Source organism: Dunckerocampus dactyliophorus, chromosome 12 (assembly GCF_027744805.1).
Source record: "Dunckerocampus dactyliophorus isolate RoL2022-P2 chromosome 12, RoL_Ddac_1.1, whole genome shotgun sequence".
In the NCBI taxonomy this organism is placed as follows: domain Eukaryota; kingdom Metazoa; phylum Chordata; class Actinopteri; order Syngnathiformes; family Syngnathidae; genus Dunckerocampus; species Dunckerocampus dactyliophorus.
Genome location: NC_072830.1, coordinates 6,056,897 through 6,074,416, shown reverse-complemented (window position 1 = coordinate 6,074,416; position 17,520 = coordinate 6,056,897). Strand labels below are relative to the sequence as shown.

Below are 17,520 nucleotides of genomic sequence, written 5' to 3'. Positions count from 1 at the left end.
TTCATATTGTAAAGAGTATGAATGAATGGCTACCGCTGCATGTGTACTATGATAATAATAATAATATATTTTTCAGTGCCATTGTCATACACCATGTTTGTGTATACTACTTGTCAAACCCATCATCGATTACTGATATAATGTATCAGTATACTAGTTATATTAGTTATATTAGTTGCTTCCATTCTAATGCTCTTTAGTGTGATACATTGACAGATGAATCACTTATAGATTGTTCCTGACTGCCGGGAAGTAGCAAATAGTCCCCTTGCAAGGAGTACATCCATGTTCCCGAGTAGGAATTCCAGATTCTAGATGTATTTTCTTACTTCCCAGGTGTCTGCCTCATTTCTAAACACATACGCTCCACATACAAAGAGTACATAAAGCATATGCACATGAAGGGAATGCACAAAGCTGCTCCAGAAACCATCTGGTAAAATGTCTTTGACCTTGAAGGAGGCTGCCAGTCAGTAGCCACTCAGGTGTGTTACCATGTTGACACCTCAGGAATGTGTCACATTCTCTCTCTCCTCAGTCAGTCAGTCAGTAAATTGATGGATGCAAAGTCAACAAACACACGATTGATGCTAAACCCAGTGAACTGACTCACCCTGTGTGCGTGTGTGTGTGTGTAAAAAAACATTAGGAGGATGAGTGATTAGTCAGGCTGCTGAAAGTACAATTTACACATATCGGCTGTCTTAACGCGCCACCATGCGTGCAGTGAGTGTCCGGTGAGGACCATCTCAGATGCGTTCTTAGATGTGATGTGTGTGCTCTATTCATAAATTAGCCTCCATGCGTTCTTGTTAGTGTGACCTCATGTCAGTGAAAAATAAACATGCCTCAAACCTCAGTAAAGTACTTTAAGTCTTGAAAGGTCAGCGTTAGGTGTTTGTCGTTTAATCTTTGTGTTGGAATGAATTCACCGGAGAACAAAGACGCCTAAGACACCGACACGACTGCTTTTAACAGCATTCTAGCGGACTCCCCACACCCACACACGCACATCCACACACACACACACACACACACACACACACACACACACACACACACATACATGCACTCATTTTTTCTTACTAGGTGTAAGTTGTGAATGGGGAGCAGTTGTGTTCAATTTGTTATCGTTCCCACTGGTTGCTGGAAGTTCAACATGGCACCTCATGCCAATGAGCTGCCTGAGGATCTGAAAAAAACAAATTGCTCTTCATGAAGGTTGTGAACACCTTGAAACTGAGCTGCAGCACGGTGGCCAAGACCATACAGCAGGCCTTGCTGCACGGTAGTTGAATGAAATAAAATGTATAAAATAGACCTATGAGTGCTGCCGCATGGAAATTAATGGTAGTAATGATAAAAGCTATTTCTTTTCTTTGGCTTTTCTTCACAGTTCTTGGCCCGCTTTGCTGGAAGTAGTCAACGATCATACAATTTTAAAAGGTTTTCAAATTGTTTTAAAAAAACAAAAGCAATCTATTTGGTTACAGCGCTGGAATTTAGCACAACAGACAAGGAAGATTGATGGGTGTACAGCGCATACAAAGCAGTTGCAAAAGTTAAGCTTGTGTGAGAGAGTGCGAACAATGCATCTTTTGTGTGTCTGCCTCTTGTACCAGTATTTTTCCATCAGTCATATCTAAGTGTTGTGCAACTGTGATTGTGCTATGTGAGTGTGTGTGTGTGTGCTATGAAGGCCTTCAATGAGAAGCTATTAGACTGAATCTAAAAGTGTAATCATATTAACAATATCTAGCAGTAGCCTCACAAAATATTGACAGTTGGGGCAGAGTTTGGACATTTTCATTTAGGGGGTGTGCTCACTTTTGTTGCCAGCGGTTTAGACATGGCATGATGACTGCGTCTTGAGTTATTTTGAGGGGACAGTAAATTTACACTGTTATCCAAGCGTTACATTGTATCAAAGCATCATTTTTTCAGTATTGTCCCATGAGAAAATAAATATTTGTAAAAGTGCGAGGGGTGTACTCACTTTTGCGAGCTACTGTATTATGCCAAAGTAGGAATAATGCATGTGGACTGAAACACTGCTCACTGTTTTGTCATATTAACCCCTCACAACAATGACATGTTTTGACTGATGTTTAAATCATTGAGTGTGTGTGTGTGTGTGTGTGTGTGCGCGCGCGTGCGCCAGGCCCCCTCCCTACAATACGAGCAGCACACTGTGAGTAATGATTAAATCCTCAGAGAGGTCGCGTCCTCCCTCTGGCTGACGCTCGGTGTGTGCCACTTCCTCGTGTGCCATGCAGTCCACTCGTTGCGTCAACAACACGTGCGAGCGGATGGCGCAAACCAACAAAAGTCCAGTTTGACCCGCGCGCTTCCTGTCGCACACCCCTGCGAGGTCACGCCGCCCCGCCACTTTCTCTCAGGAGCACGAAGTTAGCGTTGATCTGCTAATTGACTTCCCCGAAGGGCTTTTTGTGGAAGAAAACGCAACAAAAAAAGGCATTGTTGTCACGGAAATGATGTGTCCTCTTTGTCATTTGAAGTAATAATCTGTCAGACCAGTGACTTCATTGCTGACGACCTCATGTTGACATGAACACTTCCCTCTGTGTGCGTGGTGTGTTTGTGTAGATCAGGTGCATGTGCCGACAGGTGCTGTCAGGTGCGATGGATCAGAACCAGCAGGTGTGTCAAACGTGAGTATTAACTTCCAACATGGCTGCCACGCCCGCTTTCTTAATTTCCTGTTTCCCTCATTGGTAATGTGGCGTGTGTGTGTGTGTGCGTGTGTGTGTGTGTGTGTGTGTGTGTGTATACACAGCGCTTTTTAATTTAATTTTATGAGACATTAAAACAACAAAAATAAAACCAAAGTACACGTCTGTAAGTACAAGCACTGAACAGCATGTCCGCCAAAACACACTTCGATAAGGTCACCTGCTTGCTCTCATATACAGTACACACATGCGGTACACATCACACAGTGTTCACACTGTAGACTAAGGGTGTCCAAGCGTTCTCCACTACTTTAAAATGAAAGGATGCAAGGGCCACTTAGATTTTTTCTAAGCCAACACATGTACATGTAGATATGCTAAGAAGTTGCATATATTTAATCTCAGCTTTGTGATATGCAGTAGGTAATATAGCATATTATTACTATCAGCTTTAGTCTTTTTCTCCTGTTTTTGCTGTTTATTTTTAATTTTCCCAAATATTTAAACTTTTTTCTTAAAAAATCTTTAAGTTTTAACCTTGTAATATTATGACTTTATGATCATAATATCATAACTTTTTCCCCAACCTAATATTAGGTAAATGACACCTTTAATTTGTTAGCGTTTGGGCCGCACAGTGGATAAGTGGTTAGCGTTTTGGCCACACAGTCTTCAGATGTGGAAGATTTGCGTTTGAATCTCGGTTGGGCATCTCTGTGTGGAGTTTGCATGTCCTCCCCGTGCGTGTGTGGGTTTTGTCCGGGTACTCCGGTTTCCTCCCACATTCTAAAAACATTAAAAACCGTTAATGGAGACTCTAAATTGTCCATAGGTATGCATGTGAGTGTGAATGGTTGTTTGTCTATATGTGCCCTGCCATTGGCTGGCCACCAGTCCAGGGTGTACCCCGCCTCTCTACCCCGTCAGCTGGGATACTCCCGCGACCCTAGTGAGGATTAAGCGGCATAGAAATTGATGTTTTTGTTTGGTTTGTGTCTCTTTAAAAAAAAAAAAAAACCTATATCTTTTTTAATATTTCAACTCTACACTATTAAAATGACATTATTTTCCCCCATAATATTACGAATTTCTCATAAAATTGTGACTTTTTTTCCTCTAAATACTTTATATGACTTTTTTCTTCTTTTTCCTCATAACATTATGACATTATTGTCATAAAATAATGTATTTTTCTCATTAGTTTATGACTTTTCCCTCAATATTTTGACTTTATTCTTGTAAAATTACTGCTGATTTTTCCATTTTTGCTGTTTTTACTTTTTATTTTTTTTAGTTTTCTTGTTAAATTATATTTTTAGAATGTGCCGCTGGCCAATAAGAAAGACGTGAGCTACAAATGGCCCCCGGGCCGCACTATGGACACCCCTGCTGTAGCTGTACAGTGTAGACACACAGATATTGATGCTGGTACGGTGGAATTGTTTACTGTAAGTTGGTGTGGCTTATGTCTGTATAAGCCTCTATTTATTATTAATAATACACTGTATTAATCACCTTACATCCCCTCCTCCTGCAGGGAGGTGTCTCCCTGGTTGCCGTGGCACTGCCTCATGTCCAAAAGGTCAGTGTGTGGTTTCCAAGGTAATGATGTCACCATCCAGTGGCGCATCCTTCATCTCAAAGACAGGTCCCGTCCAGCACCTGAGTCTTCCCTCCTCCAGCCATTCTGAAGACATAGCTAAAGATCTTCAACGCTCGGCTGGACAACCTCCAGAAGGTAATAGTGTGAGACTCTTAGGGTCTAGAGGTGAAGGTGACAACAAGAGAAGTCTTCAGGTGGGAGAGGAGGTCAAGTTCTCAGCTGAGGGACATCTAAACTCTAGCAGAGAGAGCAGACACTCTCATCTGGAGGACGAGAGGAAAGTGGACATGAAGCCTGTACCTGCAAAGAAGACTTTTCTGAGGTGAGACATCAACTTTCTGTCTTTCTGTATTCTTTCCATCATCATCCTCTTTTTGAAGCAACAGTTGTTGCAGTTTCCATGTTGAAGCAGCAGGTGGAGCTCCTCAGTCGAGACTCTGTTCCATAAGTAACAACTAGGCTCACTCTCACTTTCCCAGCTCTGAGTCAGTTGAGACGTTGACGTGTCCAACTCCCAACACAGACTCAAGCAGGAGGTCGGCCTGGCTGAGGTCAGAGGTCTTGGCCTCAGTCAGGTCAGACCGTGGGAGTCCAAGCAGCCCCCGGGCTGTTTTTTTACTTCAGGACGGATAAAACTGCTCTGTGTTGACTCAAAGCGAGGCTGCATCTGTGGAATGAACATAAAAATACTTGAAGAAGAGCTTGGTTGATCATGAAGAGCAGCTTCTAAACTCTGCTTTGGTACGGATAGAAGTGGTGTCCAAACTTTTTTCATATGGAAAATTCAAAGATGCGGAAGGGCCATGTTGATACTTTTGATACAATACTGTAAATACATATACTAAAAACAATCCAATGGAGGTCAGTCAATATATGCTAAGCTATCTGAACAAAACATCCACATCTTAGCTTTTGTATTACAGATGACAAAGCAAATAGCTACTAGTATAATATCTTATAATAATGGATTCGATTTTATAGCGCTTCACGATGAAGTGAACCCATTATTCATTCACTCCTGGTGGTGGTGGTAATCGACATCTGTAGCCACAGCTGCCCTGGGGTAGTCTGACGGAAACGTGCCTGCCAATTCGTGCCTTTGGCCTCTCTGAACACCACCAAACATTCATTGGCATTCATACACCAGTGTGGGCAGCACTGGAGGCAAGGTGGGTCAAGTGTCTTACCCAGGGACATAATGACAGTGACTGGGTGGAGGGAGCGAGGATCGAACCGCCCAACCTTCCGGTTTCTGGGCATCCTGCTCCACCTCCTGGGCAACTGCCACCCTTTATAGATGTATTAATACTTAATTACATTCCATTTCGTGTGGAAGTGGTACGTTTTTTGCTTTTTATTTCTTCCCCTCTGTGTTTCTGTTTGAAACACTTTCTTAAGTTTAGAACAAATAAATTGGAGGCTAACTAGTTAGCTTCGTAGCCTGCTTTATTCTATGACCGGCGGCCGTCTCTTGTGGCCCTGCAGTGATCCTGTAGCCTCCACATCAGTGTTGCGCAATGTGGCGGAAACAAAGAATCATAGGAGCGTAAAGGTGACTATAAGGGGGTTATTTCATGTCTGCAGGGCTCTAATAATGGTAAAAGTCATTAACAGATATTAGTGGACTTATTATTGATAAGACTTTCATTGCAGACTTTTATTTTATGTTGCTTAATACAGCAGGTGATCAGCGTATTTACAATGTAATTATTAGGGATATAAATCTCTGTGATAGACGATTCGAGACGCATCTAGACACACGGGTTACAACGCGATTTAAAATCGATATATTTTATAAACAGAACGATTCCATCCAGTATATAAAAGATATGATTCTACGTTTACGTTTGTTGATGTAGACATTAATCTTACATTATAAATAAAGAAGCGAATTCTATAAAAGTAGCATTCTTACAGTATTTTCAAAAGTATAAAAATCATATCATACACATCAAGCATGCTGTAAGGCAGGGGTCACCAACGTGGTGCCCGCGGGCACCAGGTAGCCCCCCACGACCACATGAGGTGCCCGCGAGCCTGCTTTTCATTCAGGTTTTCAGTTAATAATGAAAGAACAGTAGAAAGAAATGCATTCTGAAATACAACATGTGAGTTGTGGACACCAGCATTTTGTTCATGTTCTGGTAAAACAAGCATATTCGCTTTGTTTGGGTTTAAAATAAGCTCTGAAAATAAATGCTACAAAAATGAGTAGCTCTTGGCCATTTTCATTTTGTAAAAGTAGCTCTCACAAGGAAAAACGTTGGTGACCCCTGCTGTAAGGCAAGGGTCCCCAACCACCGGGCTGCCACAGGGAAACTTTCAGGCGCAATGATTAAAAAAATAATGACATCGATATGGGCCATTATTTTATTCCAAAAACAATATACAGTTAGAAATCCCCCAGTTTTGCATGTTTATGTTGTTTGTTCGATTGTCCTTGAACGCATCATCTACATTTCTCCCACGCTGCACATATAGACTACTATACTGTATTTACCCCATTTTTCTTTCACCTCATATTTGGTCCCAAATGCTGATAACATGTGGGAAAGCATAGAGGTAAGATATGATGACCTTAATGAGTGCTAATGTGCATATTTGTAGGGTGCAACACACATCAAACACACATAACACACATCAAACAGCGACGTATAATCTTCTCTCTGAAAAACAAACTCCAGGCTCATACTGGTGGATGATGGGTCTGTATGCCTTTAGTGTTTTCCAGTGTGGTCCCTGAGGCTGCTACCGACGGGGCCGCATCTCTCGTTTGTCAAACCGGATATCCGTTTGCATCGCTTTATCGTTCGCAACCCTAGTAATTATATGTTATTTAGTTCATTGTTTGACTTACAGTACGTGAATAATGTAGTTACAGGTATAATTATACAGCACAATTCATACAAAAACACTTCCTAAAAATCCTGCCTATCGCTTTGGTGCCCCTTCTAGCGCGGTGCCCCTATGTGCATTACATATTGCATACCCACTTTTTGTACCACTCAGTCTTCATGTCAAAGATATACGGTATTAACTTGTATGAGAGAATGCTAGCTGTGAGGATTTAGCCAGCAATACAAGCAGTGATCTATCTCTCGCACGTGCACCTCAGCCACTCTTTTACTGCATTTGATGTTATTTAATTGACACTGACTCTATTAAAGTCCTCAAATAAACTTCAAGTCTGCTAATTTTCCACCCGCCAGCTCCATCTGCCAATGAAGCCTTTTGGTTGCGACACAGCACGAAGGCCAAATAAACTTGAAAGCTCCAGCAAGAGGAACATCGTGTGCATACTCTTTCATTATGAGGCATTTTTATTGGCGTGTGCTTGACAGTCTGCGTGAGGCCCAGGCCGTCCTGCTAAAGAAAACCGTGGGAGGAAGAAGGGACAAGATGACCGCCGTCCTGATGAAGCACATTGAAAAGGAGAAGAAAAAACTCAGAGCTTCGGCGTCATCGCTGAAGACGTTAAACGCTGGGGAGGGAAACCTCACTGTACCTGCCGCTGCAGCTGCAGGTAAAGTATTGCACGCCCATTTACTTTGAAGGGGCCCTATCCTACATTCAACTTCAAAATGTTGTACAGGCGTCCCTTGCCACATTTCCATTCAAATTTCGAGGCTTCACTGTATCAGGGTTTTTCAAAATCATAATAAATCGTGCTTATTTAGTCAAAACATATGCTTATTTTAGTTAATGTTACATATTTTGAATTTTCAAGTATAATTTCAAGTATAAATGGCTAAATGATCTAAAATACAAGGATAAGGCACCAATATGCAGTATTCTATAGTGCTCACTAGCTGTCAGGAACAGAAACGCGACCAACCGACATAATAATTATAATAACACGCACAACTGTTGTGGCGGTAATCCGGCTAAAACTCAACTCTGAACCCCCAAAGTCACTTCCTGTCCACACGTCCGGAACACATTTATTGCAACACACACAAGCAGGAGTTTTATTACCGTATGTCGTAAATGGCTTAATTTCTCTGATTACCTTATATCTACTAGATTTGGTACAATGAGTGTAAAAGTGACTATAGGGGTGTTATTTCATGTCTAGAGGGCTCTAATAATTGTTAAAAACATATTTAGAAGGTTGTAAACAGGTTTTCTACGCTCTAACTACGAAGGTATTTTATTTATATAGAAGGAATCCTACTTTGAGGAAATCCACTTAAGACAGTCGGGTCTGGCGCCAGTTAGTTGCAAGTGATTTCTGTAGTCTTGTTCTACATGTCGTGGAAGCGCCATATTATAAGGTTGGTGTGGTTTTAAGTTATTAACGTTATTTAAGTTATCCATCGGGTAGGAGAACTGCACGAGATTTCCACGAGATCTTGTGAACTGTGACTTTTTCGCATCACGACTTTCGGAAGTCTTAGTAAAAGTACCATACATGGTCTGAAGATTGGCATGTGCATTACAGTGATGTTATTATTATTTGCTAACGTCAGCAGACTATAAAAGGTTTCCACTGACCTAATGTGTAACATTGTGTATGTTCAATGTGTGCACTAATGCATGTTTATCTTTTACGAATGACGCTAAGCTAACAGACATGTACTGTGTTCAAGCCAGGTCGGAGCTCCTAATCCTTATTTTGTCAAATAGCCAATGTGAAGCTGATATGGACTTGATGATTGATGCACTGCACTGCACGTACACACACACACACACAAAATGCTGCTGATGTCATGCCAGTGGAATGCTGCTTTGGGGGCTTCAGATAAGGTGAACATGGTCACACAGTTCAGCCCTGATCCCTGCAATGTGATTACAACATTAACCGCTTCCTGCTTTTGTGCGCAAGCCCTGGAGAGGCGGCCATCTTTGAGTGGTGAAAAGTTTAATAATATCAAAGCATTCTGGAATGTTTCTATACGCGGTAGAAGAAGTTTGGACACCCCTGGTCATTAGTCCCGTAGGAAATCATGGAAATAGAAATAGTCTGTTCCGGGGTTAAACAATGGGTTATGATTATGGTTCTTTTCTTTCAAACCTGCTATACAAGTTAGACTGAGCAATATTACATGTTTGCATTTGCACAATTCAACATGTCCAACAAGGAGTAGGGAGAAGCAGAGTTTTTTTAAAAATCCTACCCGTTCTCCATTCTCCTGTTTCTACAGTGGCCTCGTCGATAGCATGTTGGCCACACAGTCATGAGATCTGGAAGATCTGTGTCTTCGTTTGGCCATCTCTGTGTGGAGTTTGCACGTTCTCCCCGTGCGTGGGGTTCCTCCCACATTCCAAAAAGATGCATGTTAGGTTAACAGGAGACTCTAAATTCTCCATAGGTATGAATGTGAGTGTGAATGGTTGCTTGTCTATATGTGCCCTGCGAATGGTTGGCCACCACCCCGCCTCTCACCCCCAAAGTCAGCTGGGATAGGCTGCAGCATAACCCTGTGACCATAGTGAGGACAAGTGGCATAGAAAATGGATGAACTTCCTGTTTCTAATCGGGAGGGGAAAAAAATTTGAGAAACTGTAGCAAATTTAAAAAATGATGATAGTACATACTATCACATCACAATAGGCCGACTCATCCCATTTACCATAAATAGGTCATCATTTATAAAAGCAGTACATGATACTACGGGTGAAATGTACCACTGTTAGCAAGACCACCGTTTTTACATGTTTATGTTTTTATCCTTGCCTGATAAGGATTTTTCATTAATCATTGAGATTTCCCAACTTGTTTGGCGGTCATTGAACGCACCATAGTTGTGTGCTGTGACTGCTGATGGATCGTCTTACGTAATCATTCATCAGTGGTGAGCACATATACATTTACTGTAAATGTCGTTGAATAAGTGCGTGACGTATATTTAGGGCTTAAACCTGGATTGTGTCGCGAGTGAACAATGGCAATTGAAGAGAGAAGGGGACCGTTCCGGGGCTGAAGCTAATGTAATAATGAGTACACTCACTTTTATTGCAAATGTTGAAATTGGAGAAGGTCAAGCTAGCAGGAGGGGGAGCCGTGTGTCAAAAATACCGTATTTTCATGACCATAAGGCGCACTTAAAAGTTTCTCCAAAATTTTCTCCAAAATAGACAGGCCTCCTTATAATGCGGCGCGCCTTATGTGTGCACCGAGTAAATGATGTGTGACTTTGATGAGCGCTCCTCTTGACTGACTGGGAGCATTTCCTGTCGACACACTGCTTATATGCTGTAGAAGAAAGGCTGATGTGACTGAGGACAGCATGCGGACGTGAAAGGGGGAAGGGTGCGCTTGAAAGAGGACGCTAAAGGCTCGCCCCCAGTAGGTATATAGTGTCGGTATGTACATTGTGCAAAACAACATGGGTTTGGCTAAGGACCTCCCGAAAATGGCACCTACGAAGAGACAGGCTTACGAAGCACAGTTTAAACTGCAAGCTATCAGTTACGCGGAGGAACATGGGAATCGAGCAGCCACGAGAGAATCCATGGTTCGCAAGTGGAGGAGCAGGAAAACGAGCTTCGCCAAGTGAAGAAGACGGAGCTGGGTTTCCGCGGAAACAAAGCGAGGTGGCCCGAAGGAACTCCAACCGCTGGACATCGGTGTAAACAGGGTGTTCAAAGTGAAGTTGCGAGCGGCGTGGGAGCGATGGATGGCAGATGGTGAACACAGCTTTACTAAGAGTGTGAGGCAGCGGCGAGCGAGTTACGCCACAATTTGTGAATGGATTGTGAATGCTTGGGCTAACGCGTCTGCTTGCACTGTTGTTCGAGCTTTTGCAAAAGCCGGCATCATTTATGAGGAGCCACACGGCAACGAGACTGACTCTGACAATGACAAGAGGGAACCTGCCGTGTTTGATGGAGAACTTGCCCAGCTGTTAGCTAGCGTATGTTTTACCATGCCTGCGCCCAATAATACTGCGCACCTTATGTATGTGTTAAACACAGAAATAGCACCCGTAACTGAGACTGCGCCTTTTAATATGGTGCGCCTTATGGTCGCGAAAGTACGGTATGCATTTATATCAATTACTCGCCCTTTTCGAACTGAGCTCTCGGGAGGTACGCTGACGTCTAGGTTTGACTTTAGAGGTGTACTTTACCTGAAACCTTTGCTTGAATTCAGAATTGTCGTACACGTTGAATAAAAGTTGTGTGTACTTCATGAAAGACCTTGTTGCATCAAGCTGAGGGGCGATGGACGCTGTCTTTGCTTTTGGTGATTGTTGACCTTGTCTGTTTGAAGGCTAGCGTTGGACATCTTGGCGTGGATCGTGTTGTTGTCCCTCGGAGGTGTGGCATGGCGGTGCAGCAATAATGCTCACAGTGTTTCCGCGCTGCTCGGCTGTTTATGGACCTCACAGCTCACTAAGTGTGTCAGGACATGAGCTCATACACAAACAGCCGCAGGAACAAGACGCCTTTATAAAGAACTGTCCCTGTGCTCTTTACGAGGGTCCCACAAGACTACATACACATGGTAGGAACAAGGCCGAACACAAATTCAAGTTAGCCACGGTTTGTCGCTATCAACCAGGAAGTGTCTGCCTTGTGATGGGAAGGAAACAGGAAATGAAATATGATTTAGTAGACGAGATCAGGACAGGAAACATGCCAGAGTCACTTTAATCTAAACTTTTTTGTCTTGGTTTGTGTGACCTCACCTCCTCGTTGTATCCTAGCAACCAAAGACAGATAACCTGTCAGCATCTCAGCCTGCGCTTGTTGTCAATGCAGGCGGAGATTAGCGCTCACAAACATTTACATGTGTGTGTGTGTGTGTGTGTGTGTGTGTGTGTGTGTGTGTGTTTAAAGCTCTTTTATAGCGGCCTGACCCCCACCTCCTCCCATAGTCACTACCTGTCAATCACTCTCATTGTCGTTAGGACTGAACATCTGTCTGCTGAAACACACACACACACACACACACACACGCACACACACACACACACACACACACACACAGCATGCACAATGTTAGTATAAGGTCTTCAGTCTATATACAAGTTTTGTTTTTACGAAGCCGATGTAGTCGAGTTTTAGTGTAAGTCGGAACTTAGCTAAACTACAGCTAAATAAACCCCTCAGTCACTCACACTGTACACAGGGCAGCTTATTTGAAGGACATATTATATTAAATTTAATTTAATACAAATATTAATAGGAGTTTTTCCTCCTTTTTTATTATGGTTTCATGTATTCCTTGTATTTTATTTATTTTCTTATTTTTAATTGTAATTTTTAAATTAAATTAATTTGAGTTAATAAAATTAAGACGTTTTTCCTCCTTTTTTAAATTATGGTTTAATTTATTCCTTGTACTTAATTTATTTGATAACTTTTACTGATTTTTATTTTGAATTGTAAGATTAAATAAGATCTGCCATTGGCTGATGACCAGTCCACGGTGTACCCCTCCTTTCGCCCATAGTCAGCTAGGATAGGCTCCTGCATACCCTGGCGACCCCATTGAGGACAAGCGGCATGGAAAATAGATGGATGGAAGTTAAGTTAAGTTAAATTAAATTAAATGACCTGTCAGATGATGGTCACTGAATGCGTTTAAGGGATTTGGACCGGGCTTGCAGCAAATGTGGATCGGTGCTTCTCCACTTTCTGAGTATTTTCCCATGTCGAATTTCACTTATCTTTTCACTTTTCTTTTCTTGCTATCAGAAGCCTGACGCTTAGGAGACATAATGAAGGAAAAATAGCGAAATAAAAGAACAAAAGCCGCCTGTATTATCCGTACAAGTCTGTAAACACACAGTAGCGTATAGTTTGGTCTTTGTGAAGATATTTAAATCCATGTGGTTTTCCCTGCTTACAGTGACTGGACCACTTGGGAGTTAAAATGGTGATACCATGTAGTGTAACTGCAGCCTGCCTCACTTTAGTGCTCTGGACTGTTCTCTCTTTGAGGACTTTTCCGGATGCTGCGCTGTGACATTGCATCACCTCTTTGTTCTTGCGTTTGTATCTCCTCTCCCAACGAGCGTCCAGCAAGCCTGGATGGCAGAAGCGGGCCTGCAGCATGCAGACACGGTATGCAGATTAGTCGCTTAGCCTGCTTCCACATGTGAGCGTTTGGTAATGACACAACACCATGGTAACACAAACAGCACACGCTCTGTGTTTGTTTCAGCGGCCTCCAAGTGGCCAATAAATCACTTCATGCAGGTTTAAAGTTGACACGCCCGGAGTTTCCTCGAGCTGCACAAGGAGTTCCTTGAGCCGCAACATGTTTTGTAAGGGTGAAACTCAAGCCAGGCTTGCATCATCACTCTGACATGCTGGAGCCGAGCCGTGCAGGGAGATGGTCAGCTTATTTATTGCAGCCTTCTTAGGGAGAAGCTGCAGCAGGCCACGTAGAAACCGGGAGAAGAAAGCAGGAAAGTCGTGAAGGAGAGCGGCGGTGTCTGTGTGGCCTGATGGAGCGGATCGGTGCTTGACGTTTATTTTGGACTTGAGCCCACTCCAACACACTGCTTTCAATTATCTCTCTCTCCTGGCTTTTAGAGCAGCGCTCGCTCACTTTGTGCTCACACACACAAAACCTCCTCCTCCTTGTTGTCCTCCTCCTTCTTCTTCTTCTTGGTGGAGCAGCTCAAACTCGCCTTCTTGAGTGTGGATGATGCTGAGCCTCTTCAAGACAAACTGAGGAGCCACAACTGCCATCATGCTGCGGCCGAGACTCGTCTTTTTCCTGTCGTCCGTCGTCATCCTGCTCTGTCCTCTGCCTGCTGATGGGCAGGCCCGGGTGGGAGGTAGGCCAGGGGGCATGGAGAGGCTCCAGGTGATGTTCACGCCGACCATCTGTAAGGTGCGCTGCAACCACGAGCGATGCATCAACCACTGCGAGCGAGGAAACGTGACCACGCTCTTCAGCGGACCAGCACCGCCGGCGGGGGTACGGAGAGACGGACCAGGCTTCCGAGTCTGTGAGTTCCTCCTCAAAGCGGCAAATTGATGTTGACTTTGTCGTGCCAATGCTATGGGATTAGGAGAAGCGGTAGCGCCACCTGCTGTTAGTCAAGCGGTTGTTTGGTTGACTTTGTGATGAAAGTGAGCTCAGAGATGTGTTGAGCACAAGAGGACATGTGGCTTTCATTGGCGTCACATGTTTTATTGCTGATGTGTGAATGTTTAAACAGTCAGTGTTGGGAACGTGGAAGAACCAGAACCAGCAGGTGATGATGTCACGCAGATCAAAGGTCAACACCATGGGTCAACAGAATTTATCTTGGGTTTTTTTTTGGCGGGGTGGGGGGGTCGGCTGGTTGATTGGTATGGTGAAAACAAGATTTGTCGCGCACAGCGAGTTGACTCACCATCGCCCTTGGAGGTGCTCATTGGACTTGTAGGAGTAACTTTTTAACATTGTCATTGTTTGGACCACCCAAAACTGCCTTGTAACACACAACAGGTTTGACTTCTGCTGTTATTGTTGTTTCAGAAACAAAGCAAAGTTTACTTTATTTACTGGGTCATCAAATCTCAAAGTCTGAACTACAGTTATCCCTCGTTTATTGCGGGTAATTGGTTCCAGACTCGACCGTGATAAGTACATTTCCACAAAGTAAGATGTCTTATTTATAAATGGAATATTTTCATAGTTAGTGCATAGAAAACCTGTTTGCGCCCTTCTCAATGTGTTTTTAACATTATTAGAGCCCTCTAGACATTAAATAACATCCCTATAGTCACATTTACACTTACAGTACATTACCCAATATAGTAGACATAATGACAGAAAATAAGCCATTTAAGGCATGAATAAGATTTGTGCTACTGATATTTGAATCGATCTGCCCACCACTACTGAAGGCTGGCTTCTTTAGTGGCTTCTTTAGCTGTAATCTTTAAGGCTAAGGTCAGACAGAGAGTTACAGTCAAAGCAAATTACAAGGCAATGTCCTTGAGGGAAGAAGTCGATGACTGCATCATCTGCATTCAAACTGTTGATTTAAGGTGAAGGGAAAGTCTTTGAATGAAAATTAACGTTGAAATGCAATATGTTTGTAGTACTGTACACCACCACACAAAAAAAGCTGCACTTTTCCTGTCTGCTGCAGTTGTCCAGAGTGTTATCGGCTCATTAGCAGCAGGTTCAGCACTTCCTGTCGCACAGGAAGTAGGAATTGGCTGGCTGGATCCCAGTGCCCAGTGGCCTCTGGACCAGGACGGGCCGGGCTGTGTTTTAAATCAACACATCTCCTTCCGTCGCATGTTTTTGGGAGTCTCATAGCAACCGCATGGCAGCCATTTCATCCTGGCATGCACTAATAATCCAAACGTGTTGTTCTGGTTCTTTCCGCAGTTCTGTGTCCTCTGCTATGTAAGAACGGCGGCGTCTGCTTGCTTAAGGACCGCTGCCTCTGCCCGTCAAACTTCACTGGAAAATTCTGCCAGATCCCAGTCACCCACACCTCCTCCCCCTCGTCCACCAATGAGGTTGTCAAGTCTGCCGGCCTGTCAGTCATGGCACCCAATCAGGACCTGACCCAGTCTGAGTTTCTCCTGCCTTTGGGAGCTCAGAACCAGGAGTTAGGGAGGCCTGGATGTGAGTTAGATTCTCTTTGGTCGCACTCACTGGTCCTCACGACTTTGACCACTCTGTTTTCCCAGCAGCTCCTAGTCGCTCAATGGTGAAGGTCAGAGTGCAGCACCCCCCTGAGGCCAGCGTGAAGGTCCACCAAGTGATGAAGGTCAGTACTCTGATTGGCTGATGGCACGTGCGGTCAGTATTATTAGCTCTGTGTCCACAAAGTGTCCATCTTTCACTCTGCAGGTGTCTGGATTCATCCCCGTGCCTCAAACGCTCTCAACAGGCACGGTCTCGGGATCCGCGGGGGCTCCTGCACCAGCAGGGGTGGAGGTCCAGGCCCAGACGGTGAGAGGTGATGTCTACACCCAACACACAGGCTTCAAGTACTGCTTCAGAGAGGTGAAAGACGGACAGGTGAGAGATTCACTTTGTTCTCGTCTTTTTAAGAGCATGATGGTGGACTAGGGCAAAGCCCCTAGGTCATCATACTGCTGACTGGGGAGCAAAACATCCACTTTTCTGTGGGCATTTAAAAGTTTATGTTATACAGTAATCCTGCGTTCCAGACCCGGCCCATGATAAATACATTGCCGTGAAGTAGGATTCCTTATTTATAAATGGAATATTTCTGTAGCATAGGAAACCTGTTTACAGACTTCTATGTAAGTTTTTGACCATTGTTAGAGCCCTGTAGACATGAAATAACACCCTATAGTCACCTTTACACTCGTATTGCCCAATATAGTAGCCATAATAAGAGAAAATAAGCCATTTATGACATAAATAAGACTCGTGTATCCGGTGGTCAGGGAGATGAGTTGGGGGTGAACAGGAAGAAACGTTGGGGGTTCAGAGTTGTGCTTTAACTTGGCGATTCTTACAGTCGCAACAGTAGCCCGTGTTAGGGATTAACGAGCCTGTCGTGAGGTCATTCAAACCTGCAATAAAAAGCCTGTTGTTCCGGCGATCAAGTCTGGTGCTTGTGTGTCTTACGCAACATTACTGTAACATTTCTGACACCTGGTAGAAGTGTAGAATACTACATACCGTCACATCTTTGAATGCGTCCTCTGAACGCCTTATATTTGAATTTTAGTTCATTTAGCCATTTTTATGCTTCAAAGCGCTTAATTTAGGCAAAAATACATAAAATGTTTTTAAATATGCATATTTTTGGACTAATAGGCCGCATTCAACCACGAACCAGCATGATTTATTAATATATTTTAACTGTGATACAGTGAAGCCGCGAAATTTGAAGCACAAAGTGGCGAGGGATTACTGTATAGTCCTTTTATGCTCGCCCCCTTGTTTCCTTCCCTGTTCACGTCCATGGGATTAACCTCAAATGTTTAACAAGGAGTGGCTGACATTTATTCCAGGAAGCCATTTCACTTTAACTTTGAACACTGCAAAGAATAACTTGCAAAGCGTATGTAGGTTAAGTTAACACTGGAAGACTTGAGTTCATAAATTAGGCTGTCGCGTCGTGGACGTAGTGTCTCGGCAGCTTCTGTGGCAAATTCTAGCCAAAGACGAAAGCGCTTATTTTTACGACCAGCGTGAAATACGGCTTGTGTCCGAAACAAAGTGCGAACAGGCTGTTTTTGTCTTCACATGCAGCGAAACATGTGTGCACCTCTGCATCCAGGAACTTAATGTGAACCAGAACGTCTCCTGACAGCCTTTCAGGGAATCACAGAGTC

At 43.5% G+C, this 17,520-nt stretch overlaps 1 protein-coding gene across 9 annotated transcripts in view; it reads left to right on the top strand.

Moving 5' to 3' along the window:
- The window catches only part of LOC129190811 (latent-transforming growth factor beta-binding protein 4), a 39,561-nt gene that overhangs the window by 1,066 nt on the left and 20,975 nt on the right, over positions 1-17,520 (top strand). For 4 of the 9 annotated variants that reach the window (XR_008573085.1, XR_008573084.1, XR_008573083.1 and 1 more), the window contains exons 2-7: positions 2,608-2,672; positions 4,231-4,618; positions 7,638-7,819; positions 15,587-15,829; positions 15,895-15,974; positions 16,058-16,228. Coding sequence is in view for 6 of the 9 variants with exons in the window: in XM_054793437.1 (XP_054649412.1) it covers positions 2,608-2,672; positions 4,231-4,618; positions 7,638-7,819; positions 15,587-15,829; positions 15,895-15,974; positions 16,058-16,228 (1,129 nt within the window). In the remaining 3 variants the exon portion in view is untranslated. The other 5 variants (XM_054793438.1, XM_054793436.1, XM_054793439.1 and 2 more) reach the window with 5 other exon arrangements.